Source organism: Peromyscus californicus, unplaced genomic scaffold, assembly GCF_007827085.1.
Source record: "Peromyscus californicus insignis strain IS unplaced genomic scaffold, ASM782708v3 Scaffold_20__1_contigs__length_68692818, whole genome shotgun sequence".
Classification (NCBI taxonomy): Eukaryota; Metazoa; Chordata; class Mammalia; order Rodentia; family Cricetidae; genus Peromyscus; species Peromyscus californicus.
In genome coordinates this window covers 29,949,471-29,975,323 of record NW_026294503.1, presented here as the reverse complement: position 1 = coordinate 29,975,323, position 25,853 = coordinate 29,949,471, and the positions used below count along the sequence as shown (strand labels likewise).

General features: G+C 47.9%; 1 protein-coding gene across 5 annotated transcripts in view; it reads left to right on the top strand.

Moving 5' to 3' along the window:
* Positions 1-16,320, top strand: part of Asap1 (ArfGAP with SH3 domain, ankyrin repeat and PH domain 1) — a 319,306-nt gene extending 302,986 nt beyond the window's left edge. For all 5 annotated transcript variants that reach the window (XM_052747906.1, XM_052747903.1, XM_052747904.1 and 2 more), the window contains 5 exons: positions 899-968; positions 3,382-3,440; positions 9,529-10,028; positions 12,059-12,181; positions 13,621-16,320. In XM_052747906.1, coding sequence (XP_052603866.1) covers positions 899-968; positions 3,382-3,440; positions 9,529-10,028; positions 12,059-12,181; positions 13,621-13,695 — 827 coding nt within the window. In that variant the 3' untranslated portion in view covers positions 13,696-16,320. The remainder of the gene's footprint in view (positions 1-898; positions 969-3,381; positions 3,441-9,528; positions 10,029-12,058; positions 12,182-13,620) is intronic.
* The last annotated feature ends 9,533 nt before the right edge of the window (positions 16,321-25,853 follow it).

Below are 25,853 nucleotides of genomic sequence, written 5' to 3'. Positions count from 1 at the left end.
GGCGGCTGACAGGAAAGAACCCATTTGACAGGCATTAGGTTGTGACCTGAGACTGGTCGTGGAGTGGAAAACAGTGAAGTTCCTTCCTCGTCCCCTGATTCCTGTAGGAACCCTGAGGCCCAGCTCCGCTGCCTGCTTCTCCCACCGCACGGCATCACAGAAAGCCCCGCTGTGCTGTGCCCGTCTTCTGCCCACCTGCACAAAGCACACAGCCGTACTCCTGGGCTCTTCTTGTCTGGACACCGCCCTACTAGAGATTCTCCTACCTCCGCGAGGTGCCGTATCCTCTCCCATCAGCTGGAGTTTGGGATACTGTCTCTTCATATTCATAGCACCCAGCCTGACTCTGTCTCAACCTACTGTACTAAATCATTCCTTTGCGTAAATCCCCTGAGCAAACCCTACACTCTGTGGAAGCGGTGACACATTCTTAGCTTTTGTTCTTCTTGCTCTGCATTCACGCTTTGCACATAGTAGGTGCTAAACAGTGTTAGTAAATACTGAGTGGGTATTGACCATGCAGGTGGCCGTAGGGTAATAGCTGGTTGTCACCAACCCACCCACACACGGGCTCTCACTTGTGAGTTGAGCGTGTCATCCCTGTCTGGTAACTAGCCTCTTAGATGAACTTGACGTTTTATTGATTTTTCAGATCCTCAGTCCCTGGGCATGAGCAAGTTCCTATGATCTTAGAAACCTACTGGGAGGCAGGCCACCCACCCTGACGTAGTCCTTGGCTAGCAGTAAAAACATCAGTCCGGAACACTGCTTGGTTTTGTTTTAACACAGGAAGTACTGAGGTCTTCTAGTGCTTTCTGGAACCTGAGGGATGCCAGCCCATTTGCCAGAGTCTCTCTCATGTCCATGTCTGAAGATGTAACTTTTGCCTTTCTTGTAGGTAATGATGTGGGCCCATCCTCTTCAAGTAAGACGACAAACAAGTTTGAGGGGCTGTCTCAGCAAGCAAGGTGAGCCACCGCCCCGCCTTCCTCTCCTGTGGCGCTCGTAGTTGCTGTGGGCACACTTTAGACTTGAGCTTTGCCTGCCTTCCCAGCTCTACTCAGTGTAGTCACTGGCAGCAGCAGTTAGGGAGAGAAATTGGACATCCTTGCTCAGTTCTACATGGCCCCTCCCTGCTGGGCCCCAACGAAATGGGGTGCCCTTGCCTTCCTACTGCTGAGATTAAATGTGTGCACCATTGTGCCTGGCCTATTTCTGACCTTTTAATTGCAATTTTTTTAAGTCTAAAGATTTTTTAACATAAGAATGAGACTGTTGTGTGTGTTGAGGGGAGAAGGGTTTTTGTCTGCTTGTGTGGTGTTTGCTTGTCTGTCTGTCTTTAGGCTAACAGCAGTGTTCCTCTCTCCCCCTCGCACTGAGTGAGGTACTTTGGGAACTTTCCTAAGGACGGAAAGTTACCTTTCTTTCCTCCAGAGGTACAGTCAGGAAGCAGAGAGCCACCTCCACACCTGGGAAAGAGAGAATCAGCTGCAGGTGGGCAAGGCTAGCTCTGAGTTTACAGTAAACATGAAAATAAATAAGTAAAATCGCATTTCTTTTAGAACTGTTGTTTTCAGTCTTTTTTTTTTTTTTTTTTTTTGGTTTTTCGAGACAGGGTTTCTCTGTGTAGCTTTGCGCCTCTCCTGGAACTCGCTTTGGAGACCAGGCTGGCCTCGAACTCACAGAGATCCGCCTGGCTCTGCCTCCCGAGTGCTGGGATTAAAGGTGTGCGCCACCACCGCCCGGCGTTTTTAGTCTTTTTAACCCAGTGAGAGCGGCCCAGTTACCATGGCCCTACATAAACGGTGGCTCTGCATTCCTTCACTCACCTTCAGCCTGACTTCATCTTTACTCTTCATCCTTTGGCTGCAGTTGGACAGGTCATCTGTAGAGAGGGGGCAGAGTGACATAGAAAGTGCTCACAGAGTGTTCAGAGACAGGATCAAGTTGCTGTGAACTAGACCCATTTGGCCACTCAGCGAGTTCTCTCCAAGCTCACCCACCCAGAGCACAGCAGAAGATGCCCAGGCACTTGCATCACTGGTCCAGGAGCTTCCTGAAAAGGCTCTCTGATTCTCTAGACTTTGGCTTTACCTGTGTTCAGGGGTGAGTAACTAGTAAGGACAGCTGTGTCTCCCCCAAGAAGATGCTAAGGCAGAACATGAGAAAAACACAGTCAAGAATGGAAACTGAGTCCTCTCCTATTCACAGTTTCTCATGTCCCAATGGCTTCCTCTGAACATGACTATCCCCCCAACCCTCAGGGTTGGATTGCCCAAAGCTGGAGAGAGCAGGACATCTAAGAGCCAGACAGAAAGGGGAAGGCATGCATAGCCTCTTCTTTGACTCCCTTTGTTTGGTAGTTAGGTAGACAGAACAAAGAAAGGCCAGCTAACCCTTGGGACGTCAGAGGACGGGAAAGAGACCTAGGGTCCAGATCCAGCCCAGGTGCTTGGCCGCGCTTGTTCCTTGAGTACAGCGTGTCTTTCAGGTCCTCTGAGGAGCATCTCAGCCTCTTGTGAAAGGGAAGTAGTGGCTTCCAGCTAGCAGATGTCACATTTGACTATTCAAACAACGCTGTGCAGACTTGCTCTAGGGACTGAAGTGTTTCTTCCCCTACTCATTTGCATGTCCTCCAAAGAAGCCCTGCCAGGGGAGGACTGGGGACATACCATTGATGATATTCACACTTCATTCTGTTTTTCGGGAAAGGAGGGTGGGATGACATGAGATGAAGTATTTCTGTGTAGGGCACCGAGGCCACAGTGTGCAGAGTGCCGAGAGCTTTCACACATGATCACCTCCAGACAAAGCTTTGAAATGAGGGCCTTGACTTGGCCTTACCTTTCCAAGTACTTATCCATCTAGGCCAACCAAAACACAGAAAGTACACTGTAATCTTTTATTAAATTATCTTTTATGAGGATTAGTGGTGTGTGCGGGCGGGGAGGGAGGAGCAGCATGCTACAGCAGGGCTTGTGGAAGTCAGAAGGCAAGTTTTGTGGAGTCAGATCTCTCCTCCCACCTCTATGTAGGTTCTGGAGAGCTGACACAGGATGCTACACTTGTGTGGCTACACCTTTATTCTCTGAGCCACCTCTCTAGTCCTAGTAAAGAAATTTGAGTCGGGCCACGATGGCACACGCCTTTAATCCCAGCACTGAGGAGGCAGAGGCAGGTAAATCTCTGTGAGTCTGAGGGCAGCCTGGTCTACAAAGTGAGTTCCAGGCCAGCCAGGATATAGTGAGGCCCTATCTCCAAAAAAGAAAGAAGACAAGATTGTTACGGTAGTTTTGAGATGCCTTCAGTTAGTTTGAGTTGTAGATCACTGTTGAAATGATGGCATTTTTAGATGCTAAAACACTGTTGTTTGTTCATCAGCACCGGTTCTGCTAAGACGGCCCTCGGCCCGAGAGTGCTTCCTAAACTACCTCAGAAAGGTAAGATGACTCCTCTTCATACTCACGTGTTGTAGAAGTATCACTGCCTGTCCTGGGGACAGTACCCTCACTTTGGGTCACTGATCTGTCCCAGGTGTCTAGAATAGTATAGAGTAGGTGCCTGACAAATACTTGTTAAATTAAGAAAGTAAATCTAAATCTGTCTAGCAAATACTATAGTTCCTTAAGGAACTAACCCTTTTTTCAGAGGACACATTCGTTACTAACCCTCAGGTACCATTCTCCCAGTCAGAAACCTGACCAGAGACGCTGAGGAACCACAACTGTTCCACTCACGAGTCATGAGACCTTGGGCAAATGACTCATTAACTTTACCCACACGGAGTCCTCATCTGTAGTGGTGAGGTTGTGTAAGGACAGGGTGAAGTCATGCTTCAGATGGCCCCTCACAAGGCGGTAGCAAAGGCAGCCTTTCCTGGGATAGCATCTGTCATGCAGAGCAGGGACACCTGTGCCTGGGAAGCACAGGAAACCAGTGTCTACAATGCGGCTGCTCTGCCAAGCAGACACTTGGCTCTTTGACCAACCTTCCAAAATCCTGGCCATGCTTTTCATTTATAAAACGAAGTTTTCAGCCTCTTACTACCACACAGATGAGTGCACAGAAACAGCTCTGCTTGCCTTTAGAGTCGTGAAGCCCCGTCTGAAGCACCTGCTTCATTAGGTCCTTGTGAAAGCCTCCAGCCGGCAGGCCTGCGTTAGATCTGGGTAAATGCTCAGAGGAGCTCTGATGGCACCAGATTGTCAGTGCCCATGGTCAGTGTCCACAGTAGAACTCCCTGCCCCAGCCCAGTACTCCAGAGCCTGCTTCAGTAGAAGGATAACTAGAAGTTAGTGTAGAGATATGAAGATGTACCACTCTGTTGAGCTCTTCTGTCAAGGGGCATCCTTTGGGATGAGGATGTACTCCTGCTTAGGTAGGAGGCTACTGACTGTGGAGCAGGAAGGCTGGCTCACCCAATCTGTCTGTCTGGGTCAAAGTAGTGGTGGTTTTCAAACTTTGCCCAGAGTGCAGCCCTAATCTCTGATGTCTCCTGGTGCTGCCCAGATTCTGCTCTCTGTTTCTCATACATTAGCACTGAATCCTTCTACCTGCCTCTCAGCTTACTTCCTCTAGATTCAAACCCGAAGGATTCATAGTCCTTAGTCCCCTGGGACCCACCGGTGTCTGCTGCCACTCTGCCCTTGTCCATGTCTCTTTCACACCTTCTAACCCAGTGTTAGTCCAGCAGGAAAAGCTCTCCCTGACATTCCCTGTCCCCTACTGACCTGTGCTCGGTGACTGACCTGTGCGTGCTCTGGCCATGGGGCAGGGCCTGCAGGAGCAGTCAGAGTAGCAGTCATTGACCATGACCTCATGTAGTCAGTCCCCTGCTGCCCAGTGCTCCTCACATGTGCTACCCTCCAAGTTAACCCCCTCACACTATTTAAAAAAAAAAACAAAACTGACATAGGGGACAAAATGGCTACCTATAATGCCAATTGATATACCAAGAAAATGGGCTCCAATTTTCAGGTAAATTCATTAACTAATAGTTCTACAATATGATAGGACACTTGACTTGCTTTATGCAGAACAAAGAGTTATTATCCATCGCAGGGCCTTGGGCCTGTCTGCTTCCTATTAATTACTATTGGCTCTTACATCATTGATACAATAACTAAATGATAATTCCTATCTGGGTACCATTAAACTGATGGTTATTAGATCCAAATATAAACCAGTACCCATCATAGAGTCAAGGATTTGACCCAGGATACAATTTCAGGGGTGGGAATGTTAGACCCTAAGTTAACCTGTAAGCCCCACCTGCCCAAGGACCAGGTTATTGCCTGGGATTCTGGGAGTTGTAGTTCTTGGAAAATAATACTAATGCTTCATAGGAAAATATGGTGGCCTATGGGTTTTGTCCATGTAATCTCACAGGTGCCTCGGGGCCACAAAGCTGGAAAGTTTCCAGAAGTAGTCCTGACCAAATTCTATCTTGGTCAGTATATAAAGTTTTAATAAAAAGCTTGTTTTAGCCGGGCGGTGGTGGCGCACGCCTTTAATCCCAGCACTCGGGAGGCAGAGCCAGGCGGATCTCTGTGAGTTCGAGGCCAGCTTGGACTACCAAGTGAGTTCCAGGAAAGGCGCAAAGCTACACAGAGAAACCCTGTCTCGAAAAACCAAAAAAAAAAAAAAAAAAAAAAAAAAAAAAAAAAAAAAGCTTGTTTTAATTTGGAAAAAAAAAAAGTTTCTGCAAGGTATAAACCTACCCCTGCCGCCACCATGTGACCCACCAGCCTCTGTCAGTAGTCTGTGATCCTTCTGTTTCCCCTTCCCCCAGGCCTCAGGACTGCACACCAGCTCCAGGCCCCTCCTGCATCACTGTCCTCTGACTCTCCCATCAGAACACAGGCATGCTTACCAGATCTCCCACCCTGACCTGTGTCCCACAGTCTACCCCCACTTTCTCCGTGAGAATATTTTCACTGTTTGAAATTTCTCCACAACAAACTTGCTAAACATGAAGGAAAAACAGAAAACTATAATGCAGCCTTCCAGGTCTTCTTTAACCGTCTTCCACTCTGAAGAGTATTTCCCTAGGCCTCTGTCTGATTCCCTGCTCAGAACTCCATGTCATCCCACAGCAGATCCCAAATATCCTGTCATTTCATGTGTGTGCAATCCAGGCATTATGTCTAAAAAATCACAAGTTCCTCCTTCTCAGTTGTCTCTTTGTGGGTTTGTTGTTGTTGTTGTTTTACAAATTATTGGAATAAGGATTAAAATAAAATATTCACAGTTGGTCTCTCTCAACTCACTTGAAGTTTTTCTGTTTATTCGTATAGGTTTCGTTGCTATAGTAAACTGTCTGAGGCTGGTAACTTTTTGAAGAAAGGTGGCTCATTTAGACTCGCAGTTCTAGAAGTGTAAAGTCTAGGAACTCCGTTTGATGGTGGCTGTTGGTGGCTTGGGACATCACATGGCTAAAGACAGGGAATGTAGCTATGTCTGTGTGCTCTATTCTTATAAGGCCACCAAGATCCTGTCATGGGAGCTCCACCCTCATGACCTTGTCTCACCCACACAATACTTCGGAGCAAAGATCACGTTCCACATGTGGAGTTGGGGAGACTCTTTGGGTCGCATCAACTACAGCCTGCATCATGCTCCATCATGCTTCAGTGCCCATAGCTCTTGCATTCTGGATCTTGGTGTTTGCATCCCTGTGTTCCTTCCGCATGTTCCTTTCTCTTCTGGGCTCCCGTCAGCTGACAGTGGGACCTGAGTCCTGATCAGATGCAGGTTAAAGCTTTGGCATTTTCTGAGTCATGCTCCATCAGTCTACATTGAGAGGTTTGTAGCTGTTCATGGTCTGAACCAAGGTCCCTTCCTTCCTGCAGTCTCAGCCTGAGTCCCACATGACACACTGATGTTTTGATCCCACTTGTTTATTCTCAGTGCCGAGTCCCTTTGCCCCAACTTCTCGGCGCCATTGTAACACAGTGTAGACACACATGGCTTTCATCACCTCTTCTGTGCCTCCCGCCTTGTCTCATCTTCGGACCATAGGCCACCATGGTTCACAATCCTGGACCACTTAACAGTTTCTTTTTAAGAATGAAATTCTGTGATCATTGCTGCATTGGAGAGTGTTGGGTACCAGCACTTAAGCTTTGTGTTCCCCATAAATGAAGATCACAGCAAGCCCTTCTCAGCCCTGCTGCCACAGGGAGCCTCCATCTTTCCCTCTTTCTGCCTAGTGCAGATTGAAGATTGCCCAATTGTGTGCTTCCAGAAGAGGAACATAATTGGTCTAGCTTTAATTTTGGTTTTGTTTGGGGCTTTTTGTTTTGTTTTGTTTTTACTTTCTAAAAACATTTTTGTTGCTTTCATGTATATCTATGCACCACGTGCTTGCTTACTGCCTGTGGAGGCCTGAAGAGGGCCTTGGATTCCCTGGAATTGGAGTTATAGGCTGTTTTGATCTGCCATGTGGGTGCTGGCTGGGAATCAAACCTGGGTCCTCTGGAAGAGCAGCCAGTGCTCTTAACAACTGAGCCACCTACCTTTACTTTGTGAGCCATACCACGTCTGCTAGAACTCAAGGAGTCAACCCATGAGCAGGGTTCTCTGAGCTTTATTTCCTTAGAGAGGGCCGTGGACAGGCCAGTAGCAGAAGCAGTCTCGGGACAGCCGTGCAGTGGACAGCACTGAGTCATCTCCTCTTTCTCCTTGCCCCTCTCTTCTGAGGATGCTTTTCTAAATGCACTACAGTGTCAGGGCAGCATCTTTGATGTGGCTTCATGAGCACACACTAAGTACCCCGCTCCCATACCAAGATAGGAACCAGAGTTATAAAACTAAAGCTCTTATTTGGCCTCAAGGAAACCTGCTTAATAACAATAATAATGTTACTCCTTGGAATACTGATACCCATCATGTCCTCATGGGAAAATTTTTGCATCAACTAAGTCGTGTCATCCTCATGATCACCCTTTGAGATAAGAGTTTTAGAAGTGAGGAAAATTGAAATACAGAGAGGTTGTGTAATTTGGCCAGGGTCACACAGTGGCATGGTGTCTTAGTTATTGTTCTATTGCTCTTGAAGAGACACCATGATCAAGGCAACTCTTATAAAAGAAAGCAACTAATTGGGGGTTTGCTTACAGTTTTAGAGGGTTATTACATAATCATCATAGCAGGAAGCAGACAGACATGGCGCTGGAAAAATAGCTAAAGCCTAGTGTGTGCTTTTGAAACTGCAAAGCCCACCCCCAGTGACACACCTCCTCCAACAAGGCCACACCTCCTAAACCTTCTTAAACAGTTCCAATATCTGGGGACCAACCATTCAAACACATGAGCCTATGTGGGCTGTCCTCATTCAAACCACCACACATAGTAAGTCGGTGAGCTGGAGTGCTTGAGAGTGTCACAGGTTCTATATTTCAAGTTCGTACATTGACACAGGATGAGTCTACGGACAATGGCATTTTCCAGATTTGGAATAGACTGCATCTGTTAGAGAGTAGGAGGAATTGACCTAGAAACTCCCAAGCATATTAAGTGGGAAAGTCAGTTTTAAACAAAGCATGATCTAGTAGTGTGTGTGGTGTGACGTGTTCATCAGTCCATGTATGTGTTGCCAGAGTTTAATAGGGTGCCATGATGGTGGTTGGGCAACAGAAGAAACCCCTTGCCAGTCCTGAGTGAATCGTGTAAAATGAGGGGAAATAAATACAGCTATTGAATTGATTGGAATGTCCCTTCAAAAGTAAGTTTGTACTTCCAATGAACTTAAATAACATGGCAAATGCTTTTCCTAAAAGAGCGTATTTTAAAAGTTATACCTATAGAAAAATCTAGGAGAGGGCTGGAGAGATGGCTCAGAGGTTAAGGGCACTGGCTGCTCCTCCAAAGGTCCTGAGTTCAATTCCCAGCAACCACATGGTGGCTCACAAACCATCTACAGTGAGATCTGGTGCCCTCTTCTGGCCTGCAGGGATGTGTGCAGGCAGAACACTGTATACAAAATAAATAAATAAATCTTTAAAAAAAAAAGAAAAAAAAAAAGAAAAATCTAGGAGAAAAATGCGTAAAATATTTAAATGACTAAATTTGGTGGTAGGTTGACATCCAGGAGAGTTTGCTCTTTTGTAAATCATATGTGTTCTTATAGTCTTATACTTCTTGATGGATGTAGTCATCTGGCACTGACTCAGTGGAAGCTCAGAGGTGTAAGTTATAATGTAGATGCTTTCCTGGCTTCCAACTTTGTCCTTGCCTAAGCTAGGCCTCGGGCTTGCCCATCCCCAGTGCTCACAGCAGGTCCATGTTTCCCCTCTCCCCCACCCCCACTCCGAGATAGGGTTTCTTTGTGTAGCCCTGGTTGTCCTGGAACTAGCTCTGTAGACCAGACCGGCCTCTGCCTCCTGAGTGTTGAGATTAAATGCGTGCGCCACCACTGCCTGGCTAGTGTTTGCTCTTGATAGTGTTTGGCCTTTTTTCCATGACTGTGACACCTTCCACCTTTATTTTGTCTATACCATGACCTCCTCTCATTATCCTTTCCCACAGTGGCACTAAGGAAGACAGAAACCAGCCATCATCTCTCCCTCGACAAAGCCAACATCCCACCTGAGGTTTTTCAGAAGTCATCACAGTTGGCAGAGTTACCCCAAAAGCCACCACCTGGAGACCTGCCCCCGAAGCCTACGGAACTGGCCCCTAAGCCCCAAATTGGAGAGTTGCCACCTAAGCCTGGAGAACTGCCCCCCAAGCCCCAATTAGGTGACCTTCCCCCCAAGCCGCAGCTCTCAGACTTACCTCCCAAACCACAGATGAAGGACCTGCCCCCCAAGCCACAGCTGGGAGACCTGCTGGCCAAGTCCCAGGCTAGCGAAGTCTCATCCAAGGTGCAGCCAGCCTCAGAGGTCACACAGAAGTTACACATGGGGGATCTCTCCCCAAACGTGCAAAGCAGAGATGCCATCCAGAAGCAAGCATCTGAGGACTCCACTGACCTCACACCCACCCTGCCGGAGACACCCGTACCACTGCCGAGAAAAATCAATACGGTGGGTGGGAACCAGTGTCAGGCTCTTCTGGCAAGGCCCATTGCACTTATCCTTTCACGGTGCTTAGAACAGGACCTAGAGCTGTGTGTGTGTGTGTGTGTGTGTGTGTGTGTGTGTGTGTGTGTGTGTGTGTGTGTGTGCTCTGTACTCTGCCACTAAGCAGCATCTTCAGACTCTGTTGCAGTTCCAGTAGGTGGTGGTAGGATGTATGTTTAGTAAGAGAACAGTGGCCCGTACTCTCTCCCACCGATTGAAGCCTTTGTCATGGTGGTATGGAGCCTGGTGGCCACAAGCCTTTGGATCCCAGCTGGCATTCTGTGGGACCTGGCTTCAGTGCCTGATGCAGCTGCCTAGCTAGCAATGTACTTGCATTCTCTGAGCCTGATTCCTTGGGTACAAGAAGAGCCTGTATGGTACCGGGCTCAGGGGCAACAGAGCAGTCAGCGGCCAGTGAGCTGTGTCTAGTGGCCACGTAGCAAACCCTCAGCCGTGGTGTCCCTGACTCAGAAGCTGTGAGGGTTGAACTTCACCCGCCCCTAGGATCAGTCTCTGTCCCTTCTCACTATATTCCCACCAGAACCAGAGGGAAAGCCCAGAAAGCCTCACGGATAGGGCTTTGCAATGGTCTCCTCATTCTATAATGTCATGCAGTGTGTCCCACTCTACAAACTATCAACTTTATTTTTATGTGAAAATGTTTTTTTCAAGTCCCCCAAAATCTTTGTGTAAGTGTGACACTCCAAAAAGGTGTAACATAGGACCCAAGCACTCCAGAACAAGGTAGAGAACCAAAACTCTTCCCACTGACATCTCTGTTGGGTCATCGTATTATACCAGTGCCGCATGTCGACACTAAAGGTAGAAACGACCCGTCTCCCACGGACTTGAGGCCACCATTGTTGGTTTGCCCTTCTTCCAGCCTTCCTCAGCTTCTGACAGATTCTCTGGGCTTTTGATATGCACAGAATGCCAATTCCTGCTGCCTGCCTTCATGATAGTCTCTCACTTAATCCTCACCATTATCAGTGAACACATTACAGGCCTTCTCAATCTCTCAGCACTGAGATGGCCATCTGCTGCTGTGGTTCTGGTCAACCTTCCAACACCACCAGCACACATACCCCAGCCCCTTCCCCAGGAGCTCAGGAAGGAACTGGGATCATCAGAAAAGCCAGAGAGAAGCCAGGGATAAAGGAAAAGATTCTCTTGGCCCAGAGCACTTAAAGAGTTAATTTGCTGGGGCTGGAGCCCTGGCTTGGCAATTGGGAGCACTGGCTGCTCTTCCAGAGTACCCAGGTACAATTCCCAGCAACCACATGGCAGTTCATAAACTGCCTGTAACCCTAGTTTGAGGGGATCCAACACCTTCACACAGACATAAATGCAGGCAAAACACAAATGTGCATGAAATTTAAAAAAAAGAGGTAACTTGCCATTTCTATTGCTAATAATCTAATTAACTGAGTGCTAACAGTATTCCTTAGAAGGTGCTGTCTCTGTTTATACCTTCCTGTCTTCAGAGAACTGAAGTCCAGCCAATACAAGTCCTGGTCAGAATGACAACTGTTTAGACCCAGGCTGTTCCCTGGGTTTCCCTGACATGCCCTGACCTGTCTTGCATGAGGCCCTAGGAAATCCATCTGTGCTGTCCATTCAACATGCAGAAAATGCAGATCTTGCGCATTTTTATAGCTTCTGCCGTCATTTCTCCGCGAGCTGATGCTGTGGGGGTGGGACAGCAGAGGAATGACCGCTCTCCTCGTGCATTTTGGGAAAGCTGAATTGAGATTGTTACCTGCATTGGTTGTCCTCTGCCAAAAGTTACCTGCTGATGCCGGCCAGAGGAGGGGCTGTCATTCTTGGAATGTACAGTGCCCAGGGAGCATGTCAGTCTTCTACACACGCACATGCACGCACTTGAGAAAGTCAGGTCAGGTCTAGGCCTGGGTTTGCCCGCCTTGGGAAGTGCTGCTCTGTTTCTCCTTTCTTCCCGATTTGCTCTCGAGTCGAACCTGCTTTCTTCATTCTAGGGGAAAAATAAAGTGAGGCGCGTGAAGACCATTTATGACTGCCAGGCAGACAACGACGATGAGCTCACGTTTATCGAGGGAGAAGTGATCATTGTGACAGGGGAAGAGGACCAGGAGTGGTGGGTATGTACCCACGACTGTCTGCTTTACCCTTCGCCCCCCTCCCCCGCAACTCTCCACTCCGTAGGCGGGTGTGAGGGTCCTGCTGGGTACCTAATTCACCCCACGGCCATTTGCATTTGCCCTTCTGTCTCTTAAGTTTACGTTATAAAAAGACAAAGTTACTTTGAAAATGGGCCAAGCGACCTGACGGGAGAGCTTTTTCTGGGCAGGATGAGCAGGGGTACTTTGAGGTGCTTCCTTGTTGGCAGAGCCAAGCCTGCTCCCAGTGTGCCCTTGCTAGGACACCACCTTAGGACAGTCACTTAGAGCCTGAAGTCCCCTGATGGTGTCAGTTGCTAGCCCTGTGGACCTGAACCAAGCTCATCCCGTCTGTAAACCTGTTTCCTCTAAGAGAAACAAAATGGGACAGAGTCCTACTTTACAAGGATATCTAGATCTCGCTCCGTGGTCTGTTAATGTTACCACGTAGAGCCCAGGGGTGATCATAGTCACTGTTAAGAAACCAGTGACTCCAGCTGAGACTCCTGGGATGTTTCAGCAACGTGCCCAGGGAAATGCTACGAGCCACCAGCCCAACATGCACCCTAGTAAAGAGGTGAAAATTCTAATATTGGTGTGTGACTCAGGGAACCTTCTGAGCACAGAATCAATTAAAATTGGTAAGAGAGTTAGGCCGGGTTCTCCCACACTCTCAAAGGAGACCGGTAACATGGAGGCCTAGGCACAGCTCTTGAGCCCACAGCAAGAGCTTGACAGAAGGAGAGGGAAAGTGGGCCCGTCCCGGCTGCCTCTGCCTAGCTCTCTGATGCCCGCTTCTATGGATTGGGCGGGCACTGACAGCCAGTGCACATGCTCTTGCTATATTCCTACTATGCAGAGCCCACGACAGGACGCCTTTCAGTGCAGTTAACATTGATCTCATTGAGGTAATAAGGGAAGTTTTGTAACTGTGGCTTGCAGGTTTATTCTGCAAATGGTAAAACTGTCATAGGCCACTGTCAGTCTCGGAACGCTGACAACATCTATAGTAGCCAAAGGCACAACAGCTCTTCTGTGTACAGTTTTTCATTTTTTGTTTTTTTTTTTCCAATCTTAATTATGCAAGCCTGAAGGAGGGACTTTTTTTTTTCTTTTACCAAATTTTATAAGTAAGAGGCTTATCAAGGTTTGTCTGGGGTTCCCCATGGCATGACCACTCATCAGAGCATCGAGCATGGACAGAACCTGACCCCTGCAGGAGCCTTCCTCAGTAATTCCATCTCAGTGGTGCCCTGAGATCCTGCACAAGTGCTAAGCTCTGCAGGGCTGCACTTGCTCTTCTGGGGCTGCTGCCGTGCTGCGTTGTTTATTATTATCAAACACTGTGTGGTTCACCACCGAAGGGTAGGGTGGGTGAACTTGGTGCTCCCTCCTGTCTAACTACTCCTTTCTCCCTGCAGATTGGGCACATCGAAGGACAGCCTGAAAGGAAGGGTGTCTTTCCAGTGTCCTTTGTTCACATCCTGTCTGACTAGCAAAAAGCAGAACCTTCTGTCCGTCCGTCCGTCCGTCCGTCCACACCCTTCATGCCAGACCGCTGCCTCCATGTAATCCTGTATACAACATGTATATAGCTGCTGTTACAGAGCAAGAACTCATGGAAGGGCCACTCAAGAGGGGAATATAGTATGTATTGTAAATATCCTGTGGTCTTCTGCCTTCACCAGTGTTAGGGTAGCCTCGGGACCTGGTGCGCCTTACTGGTTTGCCAAAGCCATCCTTGGCATCTAGCACTCACATCTCTCTCTCTCTCTGTGCTGTTTGACGAGCAAACAAAAACCAGGAGTCTAGGAGCTGCTGGTTTTCCAGGTGAAGAGTCTCCAGCAGCTGTTGAAGGGTGCAGAACTGACGCTCCTAACAATGCAGTATTCTCAGTGGCGTTACTGAACACGCAACATTAGCAGAGGTGGGTTCTGTGCTCCAGGTGGAACTTTAAGTTAGTCCCTGGCCTGCCAGCCTGTAGTTACCTGTGTACACAGTTTACAGCTACAAAAACCTACTGTGGTATTTATTACAGAAAAGTGCTCAGTTAAATGTGTTATTCCTTCAGCAAATACTCACTGACACAAAATCCTCTGCAGCATTTTACAGTGTACACGGCCTTGTACAAGTTTAGATGAGTGGATTTGTACATCTTATGGCGAGTGCCCACCCCTGAGATATTACCTCATTATGCAAAAAGTAACATATCCTTCATGACGATTTTGACAAAAGCTTAAAGCCACGTCTGATGAAGTTCAACTTTCAGGAACCAAGGACTGCCAGAAAATATCCACCTCTACATTATGCATGCATCTAGAAGCTTACCCGAATTCTGCCTTTTATAAAGGAACGAACAGTATGAAGAAGTGAACTGTACATTTTTAAACTTGATTGCCATTAAAGCAGAAGTTACAAGATTGCAACAATCCTTGTTTCTGGTCACTCATTTGGCCCTCTCCAGAGTGTTTGCACATCGCGTTGACACAGCACCCCTCAACTGTTTTCAAGCGTCCAGAGTGTCGGTTTCAAATGATTTTCTTCATTTCGTTCTTGATTAAACCTTTACTATTCAAGAAGAAAAATTGTCAGGTCAGTCTTTGAGTATTCTAGTGCAGAATCGAGGTGCTGACGCCAGGCTTTCTTTCTCTCCTCCTTCCGTTCTCTTCCTTAAACTCCAGTTACAGATTCATTTTCTTGTGTGTAGACACATGCCCTTCACGTCAGTTTATGCCCGAGCTGTGGGACGCTGCTATGAATTGCACTGTGATAAAGCTCTCTGCAAGCCATCTCTGTCTGTCTGTCTCTGGTTTGTTGTTGCCTGTGTTTTCCTTTGTTTTGGTTTTTCCCCTCAGCCCATTCAGTATATTGCATTTCCATCTTCGGCTTCCGTCCGAATTTGGGGAAAGAATGCTGTAGCTGTTTGTACTTCTGGGTCCAGGACTGTTCTGATTCCAAAGTGTGTGTGTGTGTGTGTGTGTTGTCCTTCTGGAGTTACGTTTGGTTGAGTTGCTGTTTGGATCACAGCACAGAAGACAAATATTTTTTAAGCAGATAATCTCGGCAATGAATGAGAAACCTGGATCTCACAGAAGCACAGCTTCCCACAAAGCCTGTGGGAAGAGCCCTCTCATGGCCACAGTGCTTGGTAAATACTAGTTTAGTTCTGCTTAAGTGGTTACAGGGAGAACCCGGAATAGCCACCCAAGAAATAAACCTTGCATGACAAACCTTCAGAATACTCTATCAGCTGTTACTGGAAACTGATCTTAAGCAATTGCTTCCATAGTGTCTGGGCACCTGTGCATCCATCCCCACATCAAACCAAGAGCAAAAAGGTGCCAGTCAGCATGCTAGTGTGCATCCAGCAGCACCCAGCAGCCTTTGTTTTAGAGGCCAGACTGGTTTTAGGAATGTGGTTGCCCAGTGTCCCAGTTCGTTCACACATTCTTCAGATGCGTTGAAGTTGCATTTTGGAGGTCTAGGCTGTGTTCTGCTGACCTGAATGTAAGCTGGTTTTCCAACAGACATGCTCCATCTCTGAAAGGCTGGAGAGTTCCCATGTCCTCTTCTGCTGCAGGCACTCCCACAAATGTATGTGCATACCTTTCTTTTCTGGTTTCTGTTTGTGTCCTGTCAGGGTTTTGAGTTCTCTCCACTCCATTGTACTGTGGGACATAGGAAAACTAGGTAGACCTTCCTTGGGCAGTCTTAAGTTTAAATCTGACCTTGTTTTGGGACCTTGCTGAGCCACTCTGCCATTGTGTACATGACATCATAGTTTGAAGGTGTGGAACCTTAAGAAAGAAAGCAAATTCATTGCTTTTCTCCCCTAGAAGGGAAGAATTATGTCTGTAAACAGTGTGTCTTCTTTTCCTGTTGGACAGCAATTGTTATTTATTTTTTTATTGCCTACTACCTGGACATGGTATATAGGAGCCCTGTCGTGCCTGCCACTAATTAAATCCCACATTCTTACCTGGGAGTCACCACCAAGCATCAGTACACTTTTCATTTCACATGTATTTAATGTGACCGTTTCTCAGTACTGTATGTGTTAATTTCTACTTTTTTAATATTTAAAATTGCTTTTAAATAAACATATTCTCAGTTGATCCCAAGCATCTGAAATCAGGCCATTTTGTGAGTTGTCCACTACTTTATTCACTGGGAGAAAAAAGAAGTGATCTGGCTTGGGGGTGGAGATGGGTAGCATAAGTCATCCTGTGCCACAGCTAACTCCAGAAACGTAACAACACGTAGCCTTCCAGGCTCACCTGAGTCCTCTCCCAGTCCCACCTTGTGTGAACTTTTCCTCTGTTCACCCCAGATAGGGCACTAACGGCAGACCGCACAGTTCCTCCAAGTCTAGCCTGATGAATCAGTGTGTTTAATTAGGGCTACTCACAGGAATTTCCATGAGGGGTTACTTACAGGAACATGGGCAATGTAGGCACCACCAAGAACTATAACACCTTGTATCAGGGAGGGGAGGGGCCTTGTAAGCCCTTCCTCCTCCATGATGAATGCAAAGGGTCTCCTGTGGTTGTCCTTACAGGTAGTCAACAACTGCTGAGCATTCAAGGCAACCAGCATGGCATGCCTAGAGAATATGATACCCCATACCTTGACTCTGTCCCTTTTCCTGTGGCTAGGACCATATGTTAATGTGCTGAGTACTGCATCTGCCTATCTTGCATGATTGTAACTAACTCCTGATGCAGCCACACAGCTGGGTAGTCCAAACAGATGCGCTCTGCAGCATCTACTGTGCCCTCTGTGAGCCCAAGGGGCCTGGAAATGAGGTGCAGGGAAATGCACGCAGGGGTGGAGATGCATGGCTGGAAAAACATGGAGTCAAGAGTCCACACAGGTCAAGATTACTGTAGTCAAAAGGCTTCAGGACACAATTCTAGTCAGATAGTCATTGGTGGGAGCACAATAAAGCCTCATCAGGAAGATGGCGCAGTTTCCTTTCTGGAAAACTAGGCTGAGTTACCAGTGCTATGAAGGAAACTCTGGCACCGGTGTTCACGGGTTAATGTGTAACTTTTAAGAGTCAAACTATTTCTGGTGTTGGAGGCCAGACTTGAACCTGGGGACCTTTTGCTCCTGGTCAGAAGTAAGAAGCTGAGTAAAAACTGGCATGCCCCCCATCATCTACCAGATAGTCACCAGGGGAGCATGAACCAGGGAGTTTCCATTTCAGGGCAATGATCATATCTGCCAACCCTACAGGGAACAGTTCTCGGATAATACACACCCAGGTCAGCAGTGTTGTCTAAAACGTGGAACAGAACCAAGGAGGCAGCAGAGAGAACTGTGCAGCTGCACGCAGACCCTGAAATGTGTAAGCTCCCCCAAACTGGAGTTAACGCTCAGATGAACACAGCTGTTTGCGCAGGTCTTACCACACAGCAAACCTTAGCCAGACACTGTGAAGGCTTTCTGCTTCTGCTAGGGGAGATGCCTGTGTTGGGATTCAAATGCCACCTTACAGTCCCAAGCATATCAGAGGACAAGCAGGGCAAAGGTGTCACCTGCACAATGACTTGAAATTCCACTAGAGTTGGACTCTGAGCTGGGCTCCTCAAAAGAGAACTAGCTTCCTGGACCCTGTCCCTGGAAACTGAGTCACGGGAGGAAGCCAGAAGGCAGCATTTTCACCCCAAACATCAAGTGAGTCCCGTGTACCAACCAGCAGACACAGTCATTCCTGGACTACTGCTCAGGTCTTAACTCTGGAATTGTCACCCAAAGGGAGGGTGGTCTGGAGCCCTACACAGAGTTCTGCACAGGGACCTGCTTGTGGCTGTCACTTGCTCCAGAGTAGGGTGCATAGAAGAGGACTTAGTCATGTGTGTTCCACAGACCCAGTTCATCCCAGCCTCTGCCACATACCAGCAAATGTGTCCACAGACATCACTGAGAGGCCACTTGCTTAAGCTCCTGGGAGCCTCAAATTTCCTTTGACTAGTAGGTGGTACTTCATCGCTTGCCGCTAAGTCCTCAGCTCCGAGAAGCAGGAAGATATCTTCCAGAGCTACCCACCAGCCTCCTCTGTCTCCTGCCAGCCAGGAAAAGCCCTAGGACTCCCTGTCACCTGCAGTGCATCTTCTGGCCAGCCCCAGTGTGGCAGTTTATGACCTGGATGGACCATTTGTAATGTTGTCACTTTGGCCCTGAAGGGTCAGAATCAGGGGAGGTTCAGGGATCCCTCTTTTTTTTTGTTTTTTTGTTTGTTTGTTTTAGGGTTTCCATTTTTATGGGAAGAGGTTGTTTGGTTGTGGTTTGTTTCATATTGTTTGAGACAGGGCTGATCTGGAACTCACTATGTACACCAGGCTGGTCCTCATACTTCTGGTGATCACCCTATGCCTTCCTCCTGAGTTCAAGGGGTACAAGAGCTGGGAATAAAAAACAAAACAAAACAAACAACAACAAAACCACCTTGGGCTCTAACCTGTACCCTTCCAAGCCTCAGGTTTTTTCCTCTGTGCAAATGGGAGAACAAGGTTGGCTTTAGAACTGAACTATATTTCCCAAATGAAGACAGGAGATGGGAAGAATTTTCCTCACCTTCCTTGGTGACAAGTGAGAAATTAGGGCAAAGGATCTACTGAGTGCTGGATGGCATCGGTGATCACTGGGCAGTCCTTGAAGGACAGAGCACGTGACATGGTCAGTAGTTACAAGGGCTCCTTCAGGAACACCGAGAACACCAAGCTGGACCCTGCAGCAGAGGTGCTGCGGGAGGCACCAGCTGGGTGTGCTGATCCAGCTCGGTCCTGATGCCATCTCTACCTGAAGATGTTGGCAGATCCCTCAGGGGAGGACTTGTTCCCCCAAGTCCCCAACTGTTCATACCTGAGTCACAAGCTTGACACTGGCTAACAGTTGGGGTTCCCATAGACTCCACTGGAATCAACTTGCTAGAGTGGTCACAGAACTCAAGGAAACTTGTTCACCAGGTTTGGTTGACTGGTTGGTTGGTTGGTTGGTTGGTTGGTTGGTTGGTTGGTTGGTTGATTGGTTGGTTGGTTGGTTGGTTGGTTGGTTGGTTTTACACAGGGTTTCTCTGTGTAGCCCTGACTGTGCTGAAAGTTGCTTTATAGACCAGGCTAGCCTGGAACTCAAGTAGATCTGCCTGCCTCTGCCTCTCGAGGGCTGGGACTAAAGATGTGCCTGGCTCACCAAGTTTTAATAGAGGTCATTGCACAGGAACAAGCTGGAGACATGTGTAGTGAGGCCAGAGGATAGGAAGCAGGGCCCCTAACCCACCCAGGAACTACAAGGGGCTGTTTCCCTCCTGGAAGCTCTATCCCTTGTGGAGGCTTTGTTCTGTGGACAGGGTGGTTCAGTCATCATTCCTAATGCTCACCTTCATCTTCAGTCCTCTGTCCTCCTGACTGGATGGGGCATAGGTCTAAAAAGTGAGAACCCTTTCATTTTGCCTTGGTCTTTCCATAGTCAGCCTTAGGAGCCAGCAACCACCAGCCGGGCATTAGCATGTAAAAAGACACTGTCACTTCTGAGGTTCCAAAGGATCCAGAAGTTGTGTGCCCGGAAATAGGAGAAAGACTGGGACATACACTTCGGGATCTCTCTGGGTCACTCTCTTCTAAAGGGTGTAAAGGAGAGGCCCATAGCTGCTCCCCTTCCAGAAGCCTGTGGAGCCCCCTCACCCCCCACAGAAGGTCAATGCCAGGGAACCCTGCTACACTTGGCTCTGCATGCTCCGGCCACATACTGCTGACTCCCACCCCGAAACAGGCAGCCGGACAATGGGCCTCTTATGGAGCCCTAAGCTGCAGAACAAAGACGCAAAGGGCACATTGTCTGAATGTGCAAGCCTAGTTCCTGCTCAGCTGGGGCCACGTAAGCCTCAGCCGCATACAGTGGCATCGGCCTGTCATCCCAGCCACCGGGGAGGCTCAGACACAAAGACCCTGAGTTCGAGACCAGCCTGAGCAACACATACACACAAACACACACACACACACACACACACACACACACACACACACACACACACTCTCACACACATACACACACACACTCACACACATACACACACACACACTCACACACATACACACACACTCTCACACTCACACACATATATACACACACACACATACACACACACTCTCACACTCACACACATACACACACACTCTCACACACATACACACACACTCACACTCACACACATACACACACACTCTCACACTCACACACATACACACACACACACACACACACACACACACACACACACACACACACTACTTCAGCCACTAGGACTCTACCTCCAGTCACCAGTCAACTGCTTCTCTCTGATGCTTCTTCATGGCTATGTCAGCCGAAGAAAGGACCAGCCGATATGCCCAGGCTAGCTCTTACCCGCCAGTCTCTATAGCCTTAGCTTTCCTCTCCACCCAAAGCCTAGACGGCCCCCCCTTGACTGTCCCGCAGTAGAAGATGCTAGTATCTGTAGGGTGCTTTCAGTCGTGAGAACGAACATTCCCGACTAGACAGTTTGCAGTGGGTAAAGCCCTTGTCACAGCAGCCTCACCGCCCAGGGCTCATGTAAAAGCTGGATGCAGAGATGTACAATCTCCAATCCCAACATACTCCTGCAGGGAGGTGGGAGTAAGAAACTGGGGAACCAGAAGCTCATAGGCCGGCTAGCCTGATATGGAAAGCAGTAAATAAGAGATCCTGTCTCAAGGTAGAAAGTTTGGACTGACATCTGAGGTCCCCTGACCTCCACATGTGCACCGTGGCACACACCCAGACCCCCCCCACACACACACACACAAGCATGCACTTGTCACACACAAAAGAAGAATGAACAGTCAGTCCACAACTGCATGCTGAATCTCACAAATGGCTGCCGAGTCCGAGAATCCAGACTCAAAAGAATTAGGTGTTTAAGATGCCTAAGGTACCAAAATGAATGATCTATGAGATCCATGGTTGTGGTTCAGAATGGGGTAACCACTAGAGCGGGGCCCTGGAGGTCAGGGATTGGGGTACAGACACTAATCTATTTTTGTAGGTGCCAGTCATGGATGCTTGCCCAAGCTTCTTATATCTTCTCATCTGTTCTATGGTACTCTCCGTGGCATGCCGATAAATGTCCAACTAGCTCTCGCAGGTTGTATTTGTGTGTTTATTCATTTATATATTCCATTTATTTCATATTAGTTTGTTATATGTAGCAATAATTAAAAAGGCTATGAATTTGAGAGGAGGCATGGAGACGTGGAAGAGGTTGGAGAGAGGAAGGGGAAGGAAAATGATGTAGATACAGCACAGGCATATGAAATTCTACAAAATGAATTTCATTTTAGAAGAATTTTAAGCTAGGTTTGGTGATCACACAGCTGATCCCAGACCTTGGGAGACGGAGGCAGAAGGATCTCAAGTTCAAGGCCAGAAGCAGCTGTAACGAGACCCTATCTAAAAAGACAATGTTTAAAAGAAACTTAATTGTGGCCACGCCAGTTCCTGTGGCATCTTCATTTCTGCCACAGATGTGAAGAGCTACCAATGTGTGCCTCTGAACAGCAGGCTAGGAGGAGAGGACAAAGTCCTTCCTCGGGAGTTTGGAGACCAGAAAGAGGGCTAGAGGAGCTGGAGGGAGAGAAGGTAAAGGGAAGAGTATGGTGGAGGTGGGCTGGGTGCATGTATGAAGATGTCACAGTGAAACCATTATTTTGTACAATTTGTACATAGAAACATTGGTAAACAGCTAATATAAAATAAAAAATAATGTCCTTTGTCAAAAGTGTTGAGCCAGCTCCAGAAGGCCATAAGGTATACCTCAGTAAACATCTTTCTTAACAGTCTGGGGTAGAGAGTTGGCTCAGTGGCCAAGAGCACTTGTTGCTCTTACAGAGGACCTAGATTCAATTCCCAGCACACACATGGTAGCTCACAACCATCTATAATTCCAGTTCTAGGGAGCCCAGTGCCTTCTTCTGACCTCCCCAGTGCTGGTATTACCAAAGCACACCACCATAGCCAGCTTTCATTTCTTTTTATTGTCAAATAATCTTCCACCGTGGGGCTGCCCTCCATTTCTTGTGACCACCGTTATGTGATGAACCATGCTGCTGGGAAGACTTGGGTGATATTTTGAATGGGCTTGCTCTTCAAATTCTTGTGCTTGTATCTATGGACCTTGAGATGGACTTGGTGGGTCATGGGGTAGTTCTGTGTGTGGCCTTCTGAGGACCTGCCAGGAGATCTCCTACAGCAGCCACCCTGATTTCCATTCCAGCAGCGATGCAGGAGGCTTCCCATTTCTCAGTGTCCTCACCCACACTGGTTTTCTATTTTTATAGCAGCCATCCTAAAAAGGGTACAGTGATCTCTCACGGTGGTTTTGATTTGCATTTCCCTGAGGACTCATGATGCTGAGCACATTTGCAGATCTTTGAAGGAAGAAGTTTTCAGATCTTTTACCCATCTTTAAATTTTTAGCTGTATCTATTTATTTATTTATTTATTGGTTTTATTTTGCTTTGGTGGGGGTGTTGTATTTTTCTTGTTTGATTTGGGGTTTTGGATGCTTGGTGTTTTGTTTTTGGTTTCTTTCTTCTTTTTTTTGGCTTTTTGAGGCAAGGCTGTGTAGCCTAACCTGGCCTCAAGTCATGAAGATCCTCCTGCCTTACCTTCCAAAGTGTTGTGACTAGCCTGGGCGGCGGTGTTCTTTATTTGTTCTTTAATCCCAGCACTCAGGAGGCAGAAGCAGGCAGATCTCTGAGTTCGAGGCCAGCCTGGGCTACAGAGTTCCAGGAAAGGTGCAAAGCTACACAGAGAAACCCTGTCTCAAAAAACAAAAACAAGCCGGGCGGTGGTGGCCCATGCCTTTAATCCTAGCACTCGGGAGGCAGAGCCAGGCGGATCTCTGTGAGTTCAAGGCCAGCCTGGGCTACCAAGTGAGTTCCAGGAAAAGGCGCAAAGCTACACAGAGAAACCCTGTCTCGAAAAACCAAAAAAAAAAAACAAAAAAAAAAACCAAAGTGCTGTGACCACAGGCATGGCTTTGCTGTTCTTACAGTCTAGATATATAAGTCCTTTCCAGCGATAAGATTGGCAGGTTGTTTTTCTGCCATTTGTGGGCTGCATTTTTCTCGTTCTCTTTAGATCACTGATTGCCTCTTCAAAAAGATGAACTTTCTGAAGTGCAAACTCCAAAGCCTTCCGAGGCTGGGCAGGTCATCTGGAACATGTGTAGGGGTCCTTGGTTTCACTCGTGGAATGAAGCTGTGTTTGGTCCAACTTAAGATGTGGGCTTTGGATTCACATGAACCTGCCTTTGAATGGTGTGACGGTTGTTTTTCTGTTGCAGTCACTGAATGCCCGAGGCCAGGTAATTTATCAAGAAGAGGCATTTATTTGTTCTTAGAAGTCTCAATTGCATGAGGCCATATCTGTTTGGCCTATGATGGGGCTACTTCCTGCCTCCCAACAGAATGGAGGGTGCCACATGTTGAGATACACTGAAGTGCCAGAAAGAGGTATTAAGAAGCCACTTCCTCAGTAACTCATTCATCTGTTTATGCAGGCAGATGCTCACCACCACATCTCCCAAAGGACCTGCCTTCAAATGCCGCTAAGATGAATCAGAGCACTGAGTTTCCAGACATGACTGGCCAATGGCTGTCTCCCCTTCGAAGCTGAGCAGGCACGGGCAAATTACCTGACTCTTCTGAGCCCTGAGTCTGCTTGTAAATGACATGTGGCAGCCCCCACTGGCCTCCCAGGATGGACATGGAACATGCAACATAAAGTGTTTTAGAATAACCTTTCTAAACTGGGTGGTAGGAGGCAGGAGGATAGCCAAAAAAAGTTCAAGTCTAGCCTGGTCTACATAGTAAGTTCCAGGCCAGCCATAACTACATAGCAAGACCTTGGGGGTTGGGGGGTGGAGAATGAAATGTACATGGTTTTAACTATGTACATATTTCATCAGCATGTGTGTATTCACATGTACATGTCTATCTTTGTGCATGTGTGTGTGTGTGTAGGTGGGAGGGGAGACGGTTAACAAGTGCCTCCCTCTACTGCTTTCTATCTCAGCTTTTTCTTTTTTCTTTCTTTTTTATTTGAGACAAGGTCTCGCTGTGTAGCCCTGGCTGGCCTGGAACTTGCCATGTAAACCAAGTCGGCCTCGAGATCACAGAGATCAACTTGCCTCTACCTTCCGAGTGCTGGGATTAAAGGCATGCGCCATGCCCATCTTCCATCTTAATTTTTGAGACAGAAGACCACTGAACCCGGAGCGCACTGATTGGCGAGACGCGCTGCTCAGTGAGCTCCAGGAACCCACCTGCTATCAGCCAGAATCACTGGGGTTGTAGCTGCCTGTGACCATGCCCAGCTTTTGACATGGGTGCTAGGGACCTGAATTCAGGGGCTCACCAAGCCATCTCCCCAGCCCCTTTACCTACACTTTTAAAATAAAACGTAGACTTCCATCTGTTCTGGTGTCAGCTTGGGGCCCAGTAAGAATCTGCTCCCTCTCCGCCAGAAACCTATGTGCAATAGCTTGGCACCTCCCCTTTAGCCCTATACCCTGTTCCTACAGGACATACCAGCCTTTAGGAGGAGATACTTGAACCTGATCTCTCACAGTGATGGGATGGGGGGGCGGGGGGGGGGGGGGACGGCGGCAGACAGGACGGTGGCAAGGGGGAGATACCATACTTTTTCGTTTATTATTAAGAGACACAGTGTTTTCCACCCCTTGTGCCTGTGAGGTTGTCTGCCCACTGAAACCAAAGGCAAGTCACCATTTGTTTTTCCTAGCCTGGGGAAATAGCCTTCTGATCCCAGCAAGGGTTTCTTAGTCCTCCTAAGCATCTGTCACCACACTTTCTGAGGGTTCCCAGCCTGCATATCCTGTGCCCAGTGCCCTTGAACCTGCACACCGCTGTACTCTGCTTCCTAAGTCAGGTTGCAGGGCAACCTGGGTAGAGTGTTGGGGGGGCTCAAGAAGGGGGTAGGACCCCAGTCCTAGAGTCCTTCCGGAGGTTCAGACGCTGACTTCCCGTAACAAGATGATCCATCAGCTACAGGCATGCCCTCCTAAGAATGAGCTGTGGCTTTAATAGTAAAAATGAAACTGTTGTGAAGTTCCTCTTCTTTGCTCCCCAGCCCCTGGTGGTAAACTCCCTCCCCGCTTCTGAGTCAGTTTCAGAGTGGTGGTATCAAGGCGGAAGTGCTGGTGTCTGGGCCTCTCTTGGTCTCTGTGCAGAGACTATCCTTGCAGACAGGATGCCTCTGCCCACACACCTCCAACAGGGCAGAGCTCTGGTGATGCCACAGAGGAGTCAGGCTCCGAGCCAGGATGAGGCAATTCTCGCCGCTGCCAAACAATATGTTAGACTGTCCATTTGAGAGTATGAGTCCTGTACCCAACCTGACATGGCAACGAAGGAGACGCAGACCCTGCACGGGTTAAACAAACCTTCTGAGCCTCCAGGTAGATGGAGGAAGCCCGCTGAGTCAGTGAGAGTTCTTGCTTCTCATACCCTCCCAGGGGCTTTCTGAGTAGATGGCCACAATGATTCTTTGTAAGGTAACATTCACACATTTTTTTTTTTAAAAACTTATTCAAAACATCATGTGGCTATGA